This window comes from Melospiza melodia, chromosome 1, assembly GCF_035770615.1.
Source record: "Melospiza melodia melodia isolate bMelMel2 chromosome 1, bMelMel2.pri, whole genome shotgun sequence".
Classification (NCBI taxonomy): Eukaryota; Metazoa; Chordata; class Aves; order Passeriformes; family Passerellidae; genus Melospiza; species Melospiza melodia.
The window spans coordinates 2,239,096-2,260,130 of record NC_086194.1 but is presented as its reverse complement, the minus strand read 5'-3'; the positions used below and the strand labels follow the sequence as shown (position 1 = coordinate 2,260,130).

At 45.7% G+C, this 21,035-nt stretch overlaps 1 protein-coding gene across 1 annotated transcript in view; it reads left to right on the top strand.

The window, feature by feature from the left end:
• Positions 1-16,008, top strand: part of WNT9A (Wnt family member 9A) — a 65,614-nt gene extending 49,606 nt beyond the window's left edge. The window contains exon 4 of the mRNA XM_063168814.1: positions 9,231-16,008. Coding sequence (XP_063024884.1) covers positions 9,231-9,704 — 474 coding nt within the window. The 3' untranslated portion in view covers positions 9,705-16,008. The remainder of the gene's footprint in view (positions 1-9,230) is intronic.
• The last annotated feature ends 5,027 nt before the right edge of the window (positions 16,009-21,035 follow it).

Here is a 21,035-nt window from a genome sequence, read left to right as displayed (position 1 = left end):
CTCGAGCCTTGTTATTGTCTGTGTGATTGGATGCAGGCTTGGGGCTGGGATGGGGGACCTGGGTCTCCAGTTTCCCAGGCAAATGCAGCCCAGCCAGTTGTGCATTCTAGGAATGGCCACCCCAGCTCAGTTGTTGCTGTGTCTATGTATAAAATGTCATTCCTCGCGACGGAATTGGGGCATTGGGGAATGCCACCAGCCAGGGCTGGCCAGCAAAGTGTCTCCCCCTCTCCCCGCTACCAGATGCTCCTAGACAGTGCTGAGATCAGGATTAGAAATATCCTGGATTTAGCTGGTGTCTGGTTTTGGCTGACAGCTTTCCTGCTCTGGATTAAAGGGCTCAGTGTCTCTGAGCTCCTGTGGCAGCTCCCTGACGTGTCAAACAGGCTTTGCAGGATGATGGGACTTGTCTCAACCCTGGTGTTGGTTGCTCTGTCCCATCTTTTGGAGTTGAGTGTGCAGCAGATGGGATGGCAGTGGAGAAGGTGTCCCATGGAGGCAGTGATTCCATGCTGGATGTTTCGGTGAGATGTCCTGGCTCTCCTTCCATTCTCCTTCCATTCCCATCTTTTGGAGTTGAGTGTGCAGCAGATGGGATGGCAGTGGAGAAGGTGGCCCATGGAGGCTGTGATTCCATGCTGGATGTTTCTCTGAGATGTCCTGGCTCTCCTCTCATTCCTGAGTCACACAATACAGTCCCATCAAAACCTCCAAGGATGTGACTCTGGCACGTTCTGGTGGCTCCAGGAATATCCACCAACAGTGGCAGGGCTAAAAACCTCCCAGATGGGTTTGGCCCAACTCCCAGTGTTCCCAATCCCAGGAGCTGCAGTCAGGATGTCCATATGGCTGAGGCCACTCTTGGATTTAAGATTCGTGTCCTTAATTATCATCTGTGCTTTACACTGCACAACTCTGAGCTAAACAAACTCCAAGGATGAGCTGAGAGGTTGAACCTTCCCTTCTGTGTGCTGATCCTTGTGAGTTAGCTCCCAGGGGAAGATGCAGGACTCTCCAGCATCCTCTGCCTGCACTCCCCTTGGCACAGTGGGACTGTGGCCACTGGCAGTGGTATCTGCAGCTGAACAGCTGAGTAACAGTTGTGACGGTTGTTCAGACACCCAGAGCCCTCCTGGCAACCCAAGTCTCAGACCTCTGCTGCAGGTCAGTCATCCACTGCTCCTATTTTCGTCCACCCACAACATCTCTGTCAGGCTGGGATTGCTGTGTGACAGCTCTCCTTTGCCTGTTTGCAGCAGCAGTTGAAATGATTTCTCTGTTTGTGCTGCTGGATATAATAATTCATTGGGCCATGGCATGGTGGAAAGCCAAGCCAAGCAGCCCAGCAGGCTCACAGCTCCACCATGGAGCCAGGCAGAGAAGGAGGGAATGCTGAGGAGGAAACTTTCAGGAGGATGGTGGTAGAAGATCAGGAGAACACACATTTGTATGGTTAGGATATTTGGCTTTAAACCCCTGGCACGATTTGGTGTCACTAAGATGATGATCAGAGTGAGGACCCAGGCTGGCTCTGTGACTACAAAGTCAAAACTTGCAGTGCTTAATTCAGATTCCAGAATATTGAAACCAGTTTGACCTTCTTGATGTGGTGGATGGATTGTCTTTGGCACTGCTTGCTCTCAAGTGTGGATCAATACCAGGTTTGATCCCTGTTCTTCCTCCTGTTCCCACTGCAAGTGCAGGGATGAGGGGATGGAGGCTGAGAGCACCACTGCATTCCTTGCTGAGTTTGTGGATATTTCCCTTGAGGAAGGTACTGAGTTAAAGATGATTCTCAGCACGTTTTCTGTGCCTTCAGAGAGGCTGCCCACCAACCAACTCCTTCCATAAAGACTTTGCCACTATCAAGCAGAGTTTGCTCAGTGACTGCAGCAGTCTGAAACCCCTTTGGACTCACCTACCGTGGTTATTGGAACAATAATTCATCTGGGTTTGATTTGGGGTTGATCAGAGGAAGTAGAGGGGTGCAGACAGCCTTGATTTTTGCCATTTTGGAGCTGAGCAGTTTAGAGCTGAAGTTCTTTCAGTGTGTGGATGTGTGTGTTCACTGAGAGAGTGAAGAAGTCTCTACCAATGATACAGCACAAGCTTGGTGGTCTCTCACTGATTCTTTACGTGTCATTTCTCCCATCTAATTACTCCCAACCATGGCAAAACATACAAATAGTCCCTTGAGACCCAGCAAAAAAAAAAGGACCTGTGCTGGACTGACTAATTTGGCAAGCAACCATCTCCCCTCCTGGTCACCACACCAGTTTCTCCATGGTGTCACACCAGCAAACAATCCCTGTATTTCTGTGAGGGTGACATGATCCTATCCCGCCTAGTTTTAGTGTCTCTTGGTAGACGTTCTCATTTAATTATGAATTCACTTCTGCTTTTTTACAACCTTGATGGGCTGCCTGTAATTTTGCTGCCACCAGTGAAATAATCACTGAACATGTTGTGCCCGTGGTGGCTCACCAAGTTATATGATATGACCTCAGTGGTTAATGAAAGGGTGAGCTTGTCTAGTGTGAGGATGAGGTAATTAGACCAGGACTTCTCCAGCCTTCTCTTTATTGAAAAGCAGGAGCTCTGAATAGACCACTTATTAAAAAAGCAATTTCCCTTCCTTTGCCAGATCTACTCTCCCTCATTCAGCCATTCTTTCCGAGGGGTCTTGGGTGGAGAGGGTGTTTTGGGGGGAGAAGTCAACTGTATTAAAGCTCCATTGCCAGCAATGAAGTTTCTGAGTTATATTAAATGAAGCCCAGGCAGCCTTGCTAAAGCTCTCATCTTCTCTCCATCCTCCCCCCTTTTCCCCCTTGTACACACAAGTGCAGCCCTCTTTTGTAACCCATTAATGAAAAGGCGGAATATTAGAGCACTCAATTAGTTCCACTGGGCTTGAGTAAGTGATGTTTTAATTAAATTTGCCCAGTTTCTCAGCCAAGTATCATTAAACATGACTTTCCAACTCCCTCTCTGGAGCGTTGCTAAGTTTCTTAATCCCAGGAGTGCTGACCTCTTCCAGAGGTATGTCTGGTCAAGCATGTCTTACAGATCCAAGGGGCACAATTAAAAGGGGCTGCTGTTGCCCTAGGAAAAAAAAATTATCATGTTCTCACTGCCTTTTCCCTTCATCCTTCCACAAACCTTTGCCTGAAGTTTATGTCTTGGGAGCTGAGAGTGTTTAATACAAAATTTTGGGGAGGTAGAGATGGAGAAGAAGAAAAGGTCTCTCTTCCAGCAGTTTCCTGCTTTGAAACTGGTTCCTTTCATGAGGAGCACAATTAAAAGGGGCTGCTGTTACCCTCGAAAAAACTATCATGTTCTCACTGCCTTTTTCCTTCATCCTTCCACAAACCTTTGCCTGAAGTCCTTGTATAACCACAGTTGTCTTGAGTGTTTAATACAAAATTTTGGGGAGGTAGAGATGGAGAAGAAGAAAAGATCTCTCTTCCAGCAGTTTCCTGCTTTAAAACTGGTTCCTTTCATGAGGCTTCATTGTTTTTTGCACAAGATGCTTTGGTGTGTGCAGAGCAAGTGTTTCTGAAGGATCACAGAATCCTGGAATGGCTTGGGTTGGAAGGGACCTACCTTAAAGGTCGCTTTGTCCCAAGCCCTTCATGGTCCTGGTCACCCTTGTAGGCTTCAATTCCAGATCCACCCTGAGACAGCTACACCTGGAACCATCTGGGATGCTCTGGAGAGGATAGAGGGAGGTGCCTGGTCTTTCCCTTGCTGTTGACTTGCTTATTTTGGAATTCCATCTGAGGAATGGCTTTTCCCCCCCAGGCAGCGCTGGCAGGGATCTCTCTGGAGGGCTGGAGATGCACTCTCCATATCAGGGAGATGTTTGCCCAGCTATCATCTGTCTGAGGAACTTCATGAGCTATCACATAACACGTTATCAGAGCATGCCACCCTCTTCATTTCTGGAGCTCCGTTGGGCAGAGGGGGGAAATTGAGACCCAGAAAGATTAAGTGACTCACTAAAGGTCACACACAGGCGGAGGAAGGCACAACTCTCCTGTTGCAGAGACAGTGTTTACAAGCACTGACCATCCAGTCTCACACAGTTCCTGCTCATTAACACAGTTCCAGTCCAATTCCAGGCTTTGCTGCACCTTCATGGTCTGTAATAATTGCTATTTTGGACCTTAATCCACTTGGTGCATGCAAAAAACCCAGAAGACATAAAGCATCCTTCTTGGCAGTTTTTTAGGGATGTGTTTGCAGTGAGAAATGGGGCATCACATGTTTACCAAGGTACAAATCAAACCCAGCAAATAACAGCCTGAGAAGAGCTCTTAATGTACAGATCAGTTTTCAGGGCCACCACTGGTATTAATTGCTGCAGGTTATGACAGGTAGGAATGCCCAGGCGTGCTCTCTGGATTTTCCTCTCCTTTCAGGCTGAGAATGGCTCAGCCAAAGCCTTTCTTAGGCCTGGAAATCAATACTCTGGAAAAAAAATTACTTGCTGTGTCCCATAAGTGATTGCAGTTGGTTGTTTATGTGGAGCTTTTTTAGCATGGGAAGCATGCTAGGAATACTGAGCATGGGGAAAATACTTCTGAAGTTCTCAGTTTTAAGTAGGGTTATGTTGTTCCGTGCTTAAATGTTTGTGTTTTAATACCTATGTCACTGAAATATGAATGTTCCTATTTTTTAAAAAGGGAAGGGTAGTGGGAGGGGAAAACTGTTCTGAAAAAGCAGGTTGAGAACAGGCTGAAAAGAAGGGTTTTTAACACGGTAGAAGAAAAAAAATAAAGGATGACAACAAACAATTTGTGAAATTTTTATAGTTTAGCCAGTGGCATTGGCCAGTGTGAAGGGACAAGTCTGGTCCACTGGTTGTGTGTGGGGACCGTGGCTGCTGTCCAAACAAACGTTAATACTCGAGCTGAGAGAATGACTAAGCCTATTTAAATTGGAGAGGGGACAGAGAGGATTGGATTTGTGGGGAGGCATCCCAAAGCCCTTCCCAAAGCCAGGCAAGGCTTTTCCCTGGATGATCTGCCTGCGAGGAGGCTTTGCTGCCTCCTCTCCCCCAAACCATAGCGAATGGTTTGAAGCCCTGGAGCCGCAGCCCAGCCATGACGACAGCGGAGCAATGAGCGCGGAATTCCCACGGCCGGGTGTCGGCCCTGGGCTGCTGCTGCCCAGACAAGAGTTGTCTGAAAAAAAAAAAAACAACAACAAAAAATAAAAAACCGCTGCCAGAGCCCCGTGACCCAGCTGGGAATGAATGGGAATCCTGTCCTCGGCGTTTCAGCTAAAACACTGAGAAATTGTGTGTTGCAGCATGTCTGAGACTGATCATGACGGGGGCACTCAGTCTGAGCTTCGCGGCGCACCATTGTTGGGAGGAAGGATTACATGTTGCATAGCAATGCTCTGCTGTGATCCCTTTTCCCCATGTAAAGCCAGTTGGGAAGGCAGTCCAGCAGAGCTATCTGGTTTCCTCCGAGCTGGAAAACCCCAAGAAAAACGGTTCTGTCTTGCTTTGTGTTTCCCTCATTCTGATTTTGTCAGTATTGGGTGTTCTCACGGCAAGGTCAGTGGGAATTTGTGTTCCTATGTCAAGCTAAAAATCCTTATTTTCCTCCCAAGCTGTTCTGTTTGATACTGCCAGACCAGGTGTTTGTTCAGAGGAGAGTGGGAGGACAGAATACCCATGTGTGATGCCATCCCTGACCCACCACTTGTCTTTGTTTGGCTTTGATTTCATGGTAGGAGCTCTCTACAGCACACAGTACAAAAGGGATGCTCCTTGTTGCTGCTACTCTGGAGTTACTACAACCCTGTGTGGTATCTGTGGAGTTGGGGCCATGGGGAGCATGAAATATTTTGTGCCTTGCATGGAAGCTGAGCCATTCTGCTTCATATCTGTGACAAAGGTGCAGGTGGCCCCATCCTTGGTGTGGATGAAGTGATTATTCAGTGGTGAGCTCAGAACAGGTTCAGGTCTGTGTAGGATGGAGGTAAATCAGGCTCTGAACTGTGATGAGCCTTGAAAAGAAAGCAGGAGCTGCTACAGCTCTTGAAATATGATTTTATATGGTAAAACCTTACTCTTCCTCATCTAACTAAGAGTTCTTTGGCTATACAAACTGTGTTTTTCTCTGCTGGAAGAAGGATAGAAGACCTTCAAGTTTGAAAGCACGATCCAGACATTTGTCCCAGAATCCAGCCAGCAAAGCTTTCTCCAAGCAACCTGCTGACTTGGATCAGTCTTGCTCTGCTTCCTGAAGAAATGAGGTGGATTTAAGTGTCTCTGACAGGAGCTTGCACCAAGAGGAGGAAAGGTCGTTGTGGAAGCTGGGGAGCGGGACGGGAACCAGAAGGGCTTTGCCAAGATTCATTTTGGCTTGTGGGTGGCTGGGGCTGCAGGCAGCAGTTCCCCATCACGCAGCGCCTCGAGGAGCTGCAGCGTGACTGACAGCAGCAGGGGAGGCTGCCTGGGCAGGGAATTTTTCTAGGATTTTCACTCTTGCTGCCTCGTAACATTCTTGAGCCCTTCCCGGTCCTTCCAGGAGAAGCTTTACGGGGCGGTCAGGATGCACCGCGCTTGCACGGCAGCCGCAGGAAAATCCACATGCTGGATTTCATGAACTGCTGCATTCATGGGGACAGGGACAATGGAAACCTTTTATGCTTTGGTCCACCAGAGCTGTCCCAGCCACTGCTTAACAAGGAGCTAGAAGCGAGTCAGGAAAATCCAGACTGGGGTTCATGTGGAACTTTGTTTGAGCCCAGATGAGGAGAATAGAATTAATCTACCCAAATACACTTATTAGTACCCCTTGAGGGACCTTTATGCTGGTGGAGGGACAGCTGGTGTGATGAGAATGTTTTAAAACACCTCAATTACTGCTAGATGGAGATATTTAAACACCTGAGTTTCACCCAGAGGGCAGGATTCTGCTCACAGACTCCCCTGAAATAAGGAGCCTCTGTGTGGGCTGGGTCCCCAGGCTCCTGTTGGTGATAGAGATGTGCTCAGCTGTCAGAGGGAGCCTGGAGAGCTGTTCAGTGGAGCAGGTGTTTGCCTCACTGCAGGTCCTGCCCTGCTCTGGCTGCCCTGACTGCGATGAGAGTTCTGAGGTGTTTCTCAGACTGAGGTGTTTAAACTCGAGTGTTTGCCTCGGTGAGGTCAACCCTGGCTGGCCGGTGTGATTCAAGTGCCTAAACCTACATGCTTACACCTGACTGAAGGTCCTGCGCCATCAGCCAGCTGCCAATCCATCAGGATCAGGTTTTCCAACACGTGTTGGGCTGTATCCACCAGCCCCACGTGGACGCCTTGGCTGCAGCGCTCCTGCAACGTCAGCACTCCCACCGAGCTCCAGAGAGGTGGCTCCTGACAAGAACAGCCCCGAGTCCAGGTTCCCTTCCTGAGTTTCATGACCCTGTCTTGTTCAATCAGCTCCGAGCCCAGGAGCAGGACTGCAAGCTGAGCCAGTTCCTGTTGGTTTCTTGCTTTCCCAACTCCTGGGCAATGGGGGTTGCCTCCTTTTCCAGGTGGAGCAGATGCAAATGCGCTGTGGGAGGAGGAAAGGTTGAGGAAAGCCTGAAGTGATGAATGACTGCAGTGTGCAGCCCTTTCCCAAGTATCCCAGCAATTTCTGCCCGCTTTGCTGATGGTGTGGGCGTGAAATCAGGTGGAGGAGCTTTGTTTCACACGAACTCAGCTCTCACTTCTGGACAAGCAGCGAAACGGGACTTTACACCAGGGTGAGGGTTGGGGTTTTCCCCCCTCCCCCTCGGTGTTGAAATGTGTTCTGCACGCTCTTGTCTGACATTGTGGGATTTCTTGTGGACTTGGCGAGACACTTTGGCACACAAAGCGTGACAGCCCTTACCCAAGGCATCCCAGCTGAGCGCTATAACCAGCAACACATCTCCCCCTGTAACCCGTCACCGCTCTGAATGCTACTGTGTATTATTGGATTGCACTCGCAAAGGTCTTTGGCTGTCACAGGAATGAAGTGTGACCATTGGACAGGCTCTGCTGAAGGCTGCATTATGCATATTGTCTTTCTAAAAATGTTTCTGGAATATCACAATTGGGCCAGGCCCCAATTCCAAGTCCATGACCTATTGCACGGTTGCACATGGAGCTCAGCAGGATTTGTGCAGCCAAATAATTAAGAACTGGATGGTCAGGAAATGGACTGCAGCCAGTCCTCTGCTGTCAGGAGGCCACAGCAGAGCCAGATGCCATCATGGGCACGGGGGGAGGTTGTTTTCTTCTTTTTTAGGTACCGTAGGTGTCCAAAGGAAGGGCACTTTCAACAGTACTTTGGTCCCTTGTCAGGACCCAGCTTTGTCAAACAAACTCTGTCCTCACCTGCTGATTTAAGGGGTGGTTGTATCTTACCCATTTAAAGTCAACAGAATCTAATTTTGGGGAAGGGGCAGGGTGGGAGAATTAGAAATACAAATTTGTGTTCATAATCTGTGGGCAAAATGTGGGGTATGTGTGGGCTGTCCAAATAACATCTCTGCTCGTGTGTTGCCCATGGAGGTACCCCAGGTAAATCTCTCTCTGGAGAAGCAGAGATGGAACATTCCAATGCTGTTTCTAAGTAGATGGATGTTGTTTTGTGCCGTGAAACTTCTTTATTACATTGATTTGAAAAGAATTGGATCTTTTGTTTGGCATCAGTCAGTTGATGATGCTAAACTAAGATTGCTTCTTCTTGTACTTGGGTTTGGGGTCCTGTGGTGTGGAGAATGTTCCTATCATCCACATTTCTGTTCTGGAGCATGTGCCACCCCACCTCTTTCTGTTTCTTCCACTTTTATATCTTACTTACTTATTACTGACAAAGATAAATAGGTCTTAAAATATGTATTAATCTCTTAGTTGTATCAAAATTTCAGATCTCTATCTACAAAATGAGTGGCAGCACTGGACAATCTTTGTGCACCTTTCTAGTATCTTTAATTAGCCAATTAAGCAAAGATTTGCAGGTGAATGCCATACTCTGGGAACTGAGATCCTTTTGAAGCATTTCCTGTAGGATGTGTTTTGAATGTCATACTCTGGGAACTGAGATCTTTTTCAAGTATTTCTTGTAGGATGCGTTTTCTGTCTGATTGCAACAGATGTATTGTCATCAACTTTGTGTCCCTGAAGCATCTTCTAGAAAATATCATGTTTTACTTGATGCTTTGATGACTGATTCTCTCTGGGGCCGTGTGTGTGTCTGCAGGTCATCAAAGCCGGTGTGGAGACCACCTGCAAATGCCACGGCGTGTCCGGCTCCTGCACCGTCCGGACGTGCTGGAGGCAGCTCTCCCCCTTCCACGAGATCGGCAAGCAGCTGAAGCAGAAGTACGAGACCTCGCTCAAGGTGGGCAGCACCACCAACGAGGCCACGGGGGAAGGCGACATTTCCCCCCCTAAAAAATCCATCCCCGGCCACAGCGATCAAATCCCAAGGACTACGGACCTCGTCTACATTGACGACTCCCCGAGCTTCTGCCTGATGAGTCGCTATTCCCCCGGCACGTCGGGACGGAAGTGTTACAAGGACAAGAACTGCGACAGCATCTGCTGCGGCCGGGGCCACAACACGCAGAGCCGGGTGGTGACGCGCCCGTGCCAGTGCCAGGTGCGTTGGTGCTGCTATGTGGAGTGCAAGCAGTGCACCCAGAGGGAGGAGGTTTACACCTGCAAGGACTGACACGACCCGCGGCTGCTGCTGCACTTGGGCCAGCTTGGAGAACTGCTTATGGAGACAAACAGGGTTTGATTGACCTTCTGGCATCTGGAAGCTATGTTGAGACATAAGCACTTTGTAGGGTACAGGTGACCCAGCTGTGTTGCTGTTTCGTTTTGGGGTTTTTTGTTTTGTTTTTTTTTTTTTTGTTTTGTTTATCCTGTAGACTGAATTTTCATGAGGTCCAACCATGTGGAAATAAGTGCCTGTCACACTGGGGTTAGACACCAGTTGACCTTCACCTTTGTCGTCTATGTAGTTTGACGGATCATTTCTCCTTGGAACATTGTTTCAGCCATCCTCCATGAACTCCCTGGCTAAGAGATTCCCTTTGGCATGAATATCCTGTACTTCTTTATTCCTGGAGCTCACCCAACTGCTCAGAGAGCTGAGCAGATACAAAAGATCTTTCCGCTTTGAGTGTGGTGGTGCCGGAACCGGACATTTATTTCTCCTAAAACTCAAGAGGGATTTGTAGGGAATGATGGGTTCTTCCAGTGGAGTTTCTGCACATGGAGCAAACCAGGCTCTGACAAAGAGACCCACTGGAAGCATCAGCTCTTTAATGACAGCTCCCTGTCCATATGCATTGTCACCAGTACAGCTCGGAAACGTTGGGTCCACCACGCTGCAGACAGAAATAGATCCAAGGAAGAGGTTGGGAAGACAGCAGAACACCAGATGTGCCTGTCCCCTTCAGTCCAATCCCATTCTTTATTTAAAACAATTCACCCAAATGCAGGCTCTTTAGCACTATCGCTGTCTTAAATTGATTTTTTTTTTAAACCACTAGATACTTTTGTTTCATTTTCACTTGGCGCATGATTTATTTTTCTCTCCTCTTCCCACCTCTTGCCGATGGAGGTCAACCTGTGGTAACTGCGTCAGAAATCCCAACTGGAACTCGTTGAGTTGAATTTGGACGTGTTTCTCTTGAGTAGGACAAGAGGAATCCGAGTGCCTCTTGGAACCTGGGGCTGTCTTGCCTTGTGGAGCAGCCGTTTTGGCCTGGATCAGACCTCTGGAGGAGCTGACTTTTCTTTCCTAGGTCATCATTCCATTTACTCTAAACCATGGCAGTGGTACATGACACAAGCTGTATATAAACCCTATGACCTTAAGATGATTTTGGTTTGTGTTTTTTTTAACCACTAGATCGAGAACTGTACTTTAAAAAACACACCTGCTAAATCCTAACAAACTCATGGATTTGGAATAACCAATCGACACAGAAACAACCTGAGAGAAGCCAGAAATTTGACTGCAGGGGTTGATCACTCCCACGCTGTGAAACACATGACAACCTCCAGCATTTCTTTTTTGCTTGGAAGAGGAGATTTACAATCCTGGACTTGGCGTGCCAATATTCTTCATATAAAAGTGGATTGGAGGCAGCCAGAGAATTGCCTGAATGAAGATTTCTAAGGAAAAAATGGGGAGCAGAGCATTTTTTGTTTGAATTTTGGTAGCAATTCTTGATTGTCCAGTAGTAGCAATTTCCACAGAGTTTCTATAAGCCATTGATGTGGTGTTCAAAAGAGGAGATTCTCAAACATTAGTAAAAATTAGTAAACAAAAAGAGAGCAATTTCCCAAGATGAACCGTTGTTTTTCAAAGTCTTTTTTTCCTTATTTAATTTTTCCCCCCCTAATTGTAGCCACTAATATTTAAGCTGTTCATATGCATCTACTGGGAAGAGAAAAGATAGATTTGGGGTTTTCTTAGTTAAAAATACCTGCAGTCCAGCCTGGCTCGTTGGCATCAAATCTTGAGGAGGGGGCAAGGGGAGGGACAGGGTGTTGCTGATTAATAGCACCATGCTCTGCAGAGTGAAGCAAAATGTCTCTTTTTTGGTGTTTCCTTATTTGCTGTACAATTCTGGAGGTTGGGATAATGCTGGAGGAGTGAAAGTGGAATCCACATGTGGAATTCCCACCTTCCACCCCAGCAAAGCACCAGGAAGGTCTCACAGCTTTTGGGAAAGTCACCCCTGAGCAGTTTATCTAATGGTTTAAAAAATAAATTGCCTAGAAACCTATTATTCAGTGTGTATATATAGATATATATGCACACCTTGACACATAAATATATATATATATATAAATATTGAACATTTATTTATTGTAAAGCCCTTCAGAAGGACCGTCTTATGGTTTCAATGTGGTATTATGTTAAATTCTCTTTCTCCCTCTGTCTCTCTCTCTCTCACACATATGTGCAAACTCACTGTTACATTTTTGTGTGTTCTAAAATAGCTCTTCCCCTTCAAAGTAAAACCAGATCCAAACCTGCTCAAAACAGGAACTTTGGGGTCTGAATTACTATTTCTGGCACCATTCTTTCTTTTTTTTTTTTTTTTTTAATCTGTTCTTAATTAAAGGATGGGCCACAATTTATGTGCATTATTATTATTATTAATTATTATTATTATTGTTATTATTATTGTTATATTTAAACCATGGGCCTCATTTTCCTCCTTTTCACTGGTGTCTCTGTCTCCGTTGACCTCGCTGGAGTAACTCCACATTGCACTGGTGTGAGAGGAGAATGAGTCCCTAGAAGCAGAAGAGAGGGGAGTGTTGGCATGGATATCCTGGCCAAAAAAAATTCCAGGATGGGATGGGATGGGGTAGGGAAGCTTGGTGTGTTCAGCAGTGTGGGGGAGAGAGAGATGGGTGGTAAATCAGACAGATTGTCCAAGCTTGTCTAGAAGGAAGCAGCAAAGAGTGAATGAACTACTGAGTGAAAGAGCTCTTCTGTGTATTATAACTCACGCACTGAAGCCTGGATGCTTTCTGTAAGTATTTAAAAAAAAGACAAAAAAGAAAAAAAAAGACAAAAAATAATTACAAAAAAATGAATAACAAGGAAAAAAAACACCACAAATTGTATTTATGTTCATGTGGATATAGTACTTGCCTGTTATATATTGTAAATAGCACGGTTTATTCTCCTGTGGTTAAAAAAAAAATTATAAATAACTAAATAGTAGCGAGGCACATGTGTTAAATGCATAGGCAGTGTATAAAATATACTAACACTCTGAAATCAGGAGAACTTGTCTTCTTGGCCTTTTGACCTAGGGTGGTGAAACAAATGTGGGTTATTTTTCTTCTCCTCCCTGCACCACGCTGTGGGTGCGTTTTGGGTGGGGGGGTCTTTAGTTCCAGCGTTTTCCAATGTTTGCCTTATTGTTGAAGAAGGAATTGGGGCAAAAGCCTCCTTTTGGAAAAATCCAGTGGAGCTTAAGTAGGAGCTGGGAGAGAATCTGTCAAACCATCTCAAAACCCTTTGGAGTGCTAGGCCTGGGTTTTCTGATGGTGGGAAATGTGTTGGGGTTGAATTAATTCATGGAGTACGAGTCCTACTCCATCCACAAGTCTGGAAAACCCTAAATAAGAGACTGGGAACTCCTGTATAAAACACTGGGGAGTGTCCTGTAAAACCCTTTTTGTCCCAGCTGGATTAAACTGGATTTTTCCAGAGAGGCTGATTCTGCCACCACACCATTGGATCTCCAGTGCAATTCAGTGAAATTGCTCGGTTTTGTAAAACTACTTCAATGGTGGATTTGGGTCCCTGAACTTTTTCATGGTGTCATTTCATATATATATATATATATAAATATTAAAAAAAAAAGTGCAAAGCAACTTTCCCCCTTTTTCTTATCCCCAGAGAAACAGGATTTTGCTCAGATGTAACTGGAGAAGGACAGATGGGTGGAGGGGAGATCTCTGGTTCCTGACCCCCCTTTCACCCCCTGTCCCCCCAAAAATGTCAAAGTGTTGGTTCTCCTAAGCTGATCCAGCCAGATCAGTTTTGGGGTGGGGGGGTGCAACCATTATTTATATAACTTTTTTATTAATTTTTTTAAAAAGAGAAGTTAGCTGATGGAAGAATATTTTTATTGAATAGTGCATTTTAGTTATGTCAGAAATATAAAAAAAATATATAATATTTTTGTAAACAAGGCAAACTGAAAACGTTTGCTGTTTTATATTAGAATTTTCTATTAAAAGAAATAAAAACCCACAGAAATAATTGTTGCACCCGTCATCTGTTTTTTAACAAGCTTCTATTCTGTGTGACTGACTCATTTATGCCGGATGTGGAGAAATGCAAAACAAGTCCTAAACATTATGTTCTCCTTATCTTCCAGTTATCAAAAACTCCAGTTGGTGAAACAAGCAGTGCTTAATCAAAGGGGATTTTTAATGATTATCATTATTAATGCTAAAAATGAAAAATTAGTAGCTTGTAATGGAAAGACAAAAAAAAATCTACCCCAAAATTTCAAGTTTACCCTTTTTTAGCTGAACATCCTGGTTTTGAGATGGGTCTGAATGGAGGAAATCCCAAATCTATTTGCAGTTATCAGGGATTTGCCACTGAGCTCAGCTGGCTTGGGAAGAACAGCTCTTAAAAAGGGGGTTGGGGAAAATAAAATGATAATCTGAGTATATTGGAAGGTTAAATGAAGAGGACCAAATTCCAGGCTTGATCCAACACAAGCAACTTTTATCTATTTGAATGGGGCAGTGTAAAACCGGGGAGCTGGGGATTCGATCTGCCGTGAGTCGGGAAGTTTGTCCATCACCCTGGGAAGCAGGGAATGATTTATGGACCCCCTGTTTTCTAAAGAACTTTTGGGATTGCTGGTTTGGAGACCTGAGTAGGGGCTAAAATAATTTCTGAGGAGATTTTGTTGTCAAGCAGCTCATTGACATCTGCCTTCCTTCAGGCCAGGTCTGGAATTCCTTTGTCCGCGGTTTTTCAGCTGCCCTGTTTTAGGGAACATACAGTCGGGTGTTTTGGCTGGGGTAGGCTTGGATGAGACCCCAGATGAAGGGACGGATTTCTCAAGGGTACTTTCATGGAGTAGATGCTGCTTAAGGTGATTTTCTGGTGGATTATGGTGCCTGTGAAAAATTCCTCAGTTGATGCTGCAGTAAAATCCGTTCTGTTCTGTACCCTGTGGAACAGGTGCAGTAAAGCTCCTCATTCCCGGTTTATCCAGCTCTGCGGGCACATCTGTTGGGTTGAGTCTGGCTTCCGTGGCCAGCTCATCCTGGATTTCAGTTTTTAGGGTGCTAATTAGGTGATGACTTTTAGAAAGTGACGTTTTCCCACAAGAAATGCAAGATGTGGCCTTTCTGGACCGCATCGCTCAGTACGGCACAGGATCAGGTCCAGAGGAACCATAGGAACCATGGAATGTTTGGAATTGGAAGGGGTCTACAAGATCCGTCTCATTCCAACCTCCTGGTTAGATCTGCTCAACCCCCTGAAGCCTGATCATGGGTACTACCACTGAATAGCTTTTAGATCTATTTCTCACCAACTAACAGTGGATTTGACCAAATTATTCACAAGCAGAGTATTTCTGAATAGAGCAAATAAAAGAAAAAAAGGGAATCTTGAGGCTTTGTGGGTGGGGAGGAAAGGAAAATGGATTTGGCAGCACAGTTTCACTCTGGCTTCCTGTAACTACAATTCCTCAGGTGCAGGGAGGGAGTGGGGAGTGAGGCCAGAATTTATGCAGACACATCAAATTCACCTGTCAGGGGAAAGATCAGAATTTTGCCTTTCTCTCAGTTGTTGCTGAGTGTTTTCAGAAATGGGATAAAACTCTTCTTAGCACTGGGCAAGATGACCCAAAAGGCCAGGAGATGACTTCCTTCAGGGGTGTTGGGAGAGGTGTTGGCACTGATGTGGGTCTGGAATCACCCCCTTGGGAAAGGAGGCCCTGGTCTGCAGCTCTGGGGCACCTCTGGGAGGTGCTTGGCCCATGTGGAGGTGCCAGTTCTCCCTGCTGACAGTAGAAGGGGATAAGGACATCCAGCTTAGTAAAGGTGAGATTGAATTCAGGAAAATGAGGAGATGTGTGGGTAATCCTTCCAGCTCCCCTTGAGCATGGATCCATCTGAAACACCAATCACCAAACCAGCCCAGGAATTTCCCTTGGACCACCCCCACCTTTAATAATTTGAAGCAGGAATGTAAAGTCTAGGATTTGTTTTGCACACCTGGGATGGCATTTCCTTTTAAAGGGAGGTGGGAATACTAACATGAAGGATTAGTATTTTTCTTGTTTTTCTTTTTGTTTTGTTTTGTTTATTTTCCAATGTCTTATGGGAGCCTAAGTTATTTTTCTCTACCTCATATGTACAGCTTGTAGGTATAAATCTGATTCTGAGTGACTGTTGAGAATGTATTTAAGTTATTTAACATCTTTGTATAACAAAAAAAAAGAAAAAAAGCAAGAACAAATGAAACAATAAATGTATTTTAAATTATACTTGAAGCGTGCTCCTCTTTCTTCACATCTGTTGGAAAAGTCTTTGTACAGTGTTTGTGGGAGATCCTTCTTTCAGCCTTATTCATGAACATAAGCCTGGCCTTGGGGCTAATTTAAGCCCCAAAAGTGGTGCCCTGAGCTGGAGAAATGCCTCTCCATCCATTGCAAATGACATCATTAAACAAGCTCAGGAGGCTGAGGGACTCCATCAGCTTCCATGGGATTCCATGGTCATCATACTTTGCTGGAGAAGTCAGGATACCTTGGCAGAGTGTCCCTGTCAGGATGTGATTCCAAAATAACTGCCTGGAGCTCAGAATAGGTTGGATGTGGCCAAATTTAGTCTGGGGGAATGACAACAATTTAAAAAACCTGTTGTTATCCCAGGCTCTGACTTGCTTGACCCGTTGATGTCAATGTGTCCTTGCCTGGCACGTTGTCTTGCTTGATCAAATGTCTTTTTCTTAACAATGGGCCTCTGGAGCTGTTCAGTTCCTCATTGCAGCTGAGCTTTAAATACCCAGAGTTGGGAGGGACCCACGAGGATCCTGCAGTCCAACAATCCCACCCTGGGCATCCCTGAGAGTGTTGTCCAAATGCTCCTGGAGCTGGGGTAGCCTTGGAGCTGTGACCATTCCCTGGGCAGTGCCAGCACCCTCTGGGGGAAGAAAATGTCCCTGATATCCAACCTAAACCTTGGAACAAGACCATCTTTAAAATCCCCTCCAACCCAGACCATTGTACGGTTCTGTTGCTTTGAAAACTCTCACTTGTGTCTCCAAAGGGTTTCCAAAGTCCCTTTGGATTTTCAACTCTCTCCTTCCCATGCACACAAAATTCTTGCATTTATTCATTTATTTTACATTCCAGTCCTATTTCCTGCTGTGAGAAAAGCACCCAGGCTTTTAATCCACCCCTTTAGAGCTGGTTCCCCATTGCACAGAATCAGCGCTGCCATCCTCAGACAGAAATGCTGGAGCTTTACCCAGGATTGTGCTGGCGTTGGGATGGTGTCCCACTGCTGTTCTCCTCACAGATGATTATTCACCCAAGGATTGTTTGCTAAATCAGTGAAAACTCTGCTCAACCAATGCTCCTCCTGCTTTTGCTTTGCTTTGTCCGTTCTTATGGTGAGAAACATCAGCTTGAAGCTCAGAGGAACAAGGCAAACACTTTGATCCAGGTATTTTTCATACAAGCATGGAATGAGTTGGTGTTGGAATTAAGGACATCCCTCTGGCTGTCCTGGATTGCCAGGACCCGTGCCAGGGGGCTCAGAGACCCTGGCACAGAGCCCAAGACTCCTGGGACTTTGATTATGACCCATGGAAAAAATTACCAACCTTATATGAAGATTTGCAAGCCACAAAAGTCTAAGTAGAATGATAGTGAATTTATCATGGGGTGAAAAATAGATTTTTGGGGTTTTTAGAATGGGGGTTCAGGGGGCAAGATGGAGGAATCTGGGTGTGTCCAGCCTTTCTCCTTCTTCTTCTTGGCCTCCATCTTGATGGTGATGGTGGCACTTTTGGATTGGTTTAGAGTAGAAGCTCACTGTCTAACATAGGTGATAGGTATTGGAAAGTAATTGTAAATATTGTACACGTAGTTTTTAGTATTAAAAATATACTGAATAGTGCTGAACAGACCTCAGCAGGCCAGAAGAAGAATTTTATAGATAAGAAGCAATAAACAACCTTGAGAACAAGAACGGAAGAGCTCTGACTACTTCTTCGATAGCTGGGCCGGGAAAAGAGACTTTGTGACACATCTTGGGGTCACTGTGAGCAGCAGAAGTCCCGAGAGGTTGGGTTGGAAGGGAGCTCAAGGATTACCTAATTCCCATCCCCTGCCATGGGCACCTTCCACTAAACCAGCGTTTAAACCAGAAGAACGAACAATTGGAGATGATGGGATGGGAGGTGGATCTACCTCGGCTTTGCTTCCCACCAAACCCTGCAGGGCAACCTTCTTCAGCTTCCCAGCCGACCTCCCATTTGCACTTCCTGGCAGTTGGGTAATGGGAACTGGCAGGTCTGGAACCTCACAGGCAGCCCCTTCAGGAGCTGCTAACGGGAGCTGTAAAGCCGCAGGAGCCCGAGGATGTGGTGGGGTTTTCACAGCTGTTCCCGCAGAGGAAGTGGGTGACTCAGAGTGCATTGTAAGAATCTGGGATTAAAACAAGGATCGCATGAGAGATTTCACCTCCAGAAAAATAAAATGGGTTTATTTCCTCCTTTTTCTCACGTTGTTTCCCTCGGCATCACTGAGATGCCTTGAAGGTGGTGTCAGGCTGCAGCTGGGGATGTGCTGAGAAGGAGGGGAGCATAAGAAGAAAAATCCAGTAAAAACAGAGTTGCCTTTAGCTTAGAAAGAAACAATGACTTGCCTGAATCTCTTATAAGCTTTCAGGTACACTGAGGGATGAGTTTTGTGTGGAGTTTTGTGTAACCCAGCTGGGGAACCAGTGATGGAGCACAGATGAGTGGAGAAGAGCATGCAAAGAAAAACACAGAATGAGGAGAAAGAGAAAACACAATGAAGGGACAAGCTTTATACTGAGCTTCCTTTTAACAGGCATGAAAGACTAAAATCTGACTATTATTTGGACAAAAATAAAATTAATCACCAAGAGATGAGATGGAAGAGTCAAGTCTCAAAATCACAGAATGGTTTGGGTTGGAAGGGACCTTAAATTTCCTCTCATTCCACCCCACTGCCATGGGGATGGACACTTTCCACTGGACTTAAGTTGCTCCAGCCTGGCCTTAAACACTTGATATTGATTCTTCATCATCATCATAATCATCATTAACATCATTAGCACCATTAACATAGCTCAAGCTGTGTAGTCGTTTTGAACATCTCCTTTTAGAGATTCTAACTGAGCTGCTTAAAGGACTTTTTTTAGTCTAAACAGAACGACAAACACAGGGCCAGAGAGGTGAAAGAGGGCCAGAAATGACGCATGGCTTGGCCAAGCTCATCCCTTAATCACTCTGAGAACTGGGGCCAGGTAGTGGGAAATGCCCTCAATGCTGTTTGAGATGTGGGGGCACCACAGGTGAGCAAGGCAGAGCCCCAAGTTGTGCCACAATTCAGAGCTCACCTCCTGCTCTGTGCTGTGGGATGTGGGTGGGAGAGCAGAAGGGTTTTCCTGCTTCCCAAGGAATTTATTTGAAGCTGTGTCCTCCATTTCTGCAGTGGGAACCATAACTGGAGATGATGGTGAAGGTGCAACTCCCTCGTGAGCTGGTGGCTCCAGGGTGTAACAGCTGCCAAATGCAAAATGGGGAATTTCCCTCAGGATCTGGGATACCCAGGTGGTGGGAAGCTGCTTGGAAAAGATGAGGAGGAGCCATCCAACCTTCCTCATCCTCTCCCAGACCGTCTCTGCTCCCGCTTCCAGGACTTATTGTCGGTACAGGGAGTGGATTGGACTTTTTGGCTACAGCTCCATGATTTAATTAAACACAGCCCTCCTGCTGATGCCACCTGGCCTAAACCAGCCCACATCCAACCTGTGAAACGTCCTGGCCTTCCAGAACAAGGTGTCTCCATCCAAAATGTCTCCTGGGAATGGCCCTTGGCCCGTGCCAGCTCCTGAGCCATGCCAAGGAATTACTTGGGAACTGCTTTTACCTGAGCCAGCAGCACGCCAGGGATTTTCTAATATTTTAACAATTTATTTGAGCAAGTTCCACTGCCCAGGAATGTTCCTTGCCACTTTTTAAACAGGCTAAAATCAATGTAGAATTTCAAGTGCTCTGAAAATAACTCTCATAAGCCAAGCCTGAAGTGTTTTGGGTTGGTTCTTTGATTATGGTGGTGGAGAAACCACATTTCTGGAAGGATGACCTTCCTGGCTGGACTTAAAGAATTAACTGAAGGAATTAAAGCAAGGAACAAGTCCATGGAGCTGCTCCAGCACATCAGCCTCTAGCTACCCCTGAAGTAATGGTGAGTAAATATAATTGGAGCTTACAAAACTCATGATTTTTTGTATAAAACGTGGCCAGACCTTGATAAAAGCCTCATATCAAATGACAAAGTGGGGGTGATCCATCTGGGGGCTTATCAGTGTTTGTAGGCCCTTAAAACCCTTCCATGGCTTCATTCCACATCCTCAAGGACTGAACAGCCAAAGCTTCCCTCAATTATCTACATGAGGTCCTATCTAAGGAATGCAGGGGTGCAACCTCCACCTGGGACAATCAGTGGGATTTAGAGGGAATGATGCCTGCCTTTCATCCTCCTCTTCCTCCACTCTTCGTTCCTTAGGTTGTTGTTGTGTCTGGCCCTGCACTCATTTATTTATTTCTTGTTTGAATTCCCTGAAATTGGTCAAAAAATGTGAGGCTGTAGCACTTGGGGTGTGGTTAAATGGTGAATATGGTGGTGCTGGGTTCAGCTGGGCTTGGTGATCTTAAAGGTCTTTTCCATCCTAAATTATTCCCATTAATGATTTACATTCCCATATCCTATAAAGGTAAAGGCTGGCAGCATTCCCTGCAGAATTCCAAACCCAGGGACTGGCACAAAATCTTCTTGAGTTAACAGACAGACCCTGATGGCTCCTGACCAGACCAGAATCTCAGATCCACACAACTAATACCAGAATATCAATTATAAACATCGGAACATCAATTACAAATACCAGAATATCAATTATAAATACCAGAATATCAATTATAAATATTAGAATATATATTATAAATATTATAATATCAATTATAAATATTTGAATTCAAGCCCAGAGCCTGTTTTTTTAATCCATTTCCCACCTCTCCTTCGATGATGAACTCCCCAGAATGGTATTCCTGTCTTGGGTTCTCTTTCATTCCTGGCCTTCTCAGCTTCCTAGGGCAGTGTTAATTTGCAAGGTCACTGGAGTCACTTTGCATAACCCTCCCCTCCAGGTCTCTTCTCCTCACTGTTCGGGATGTCCCCACCCGTTACTGTCTCAGAGAAGGGCCATTACCTCGCCCCAGCCAGGG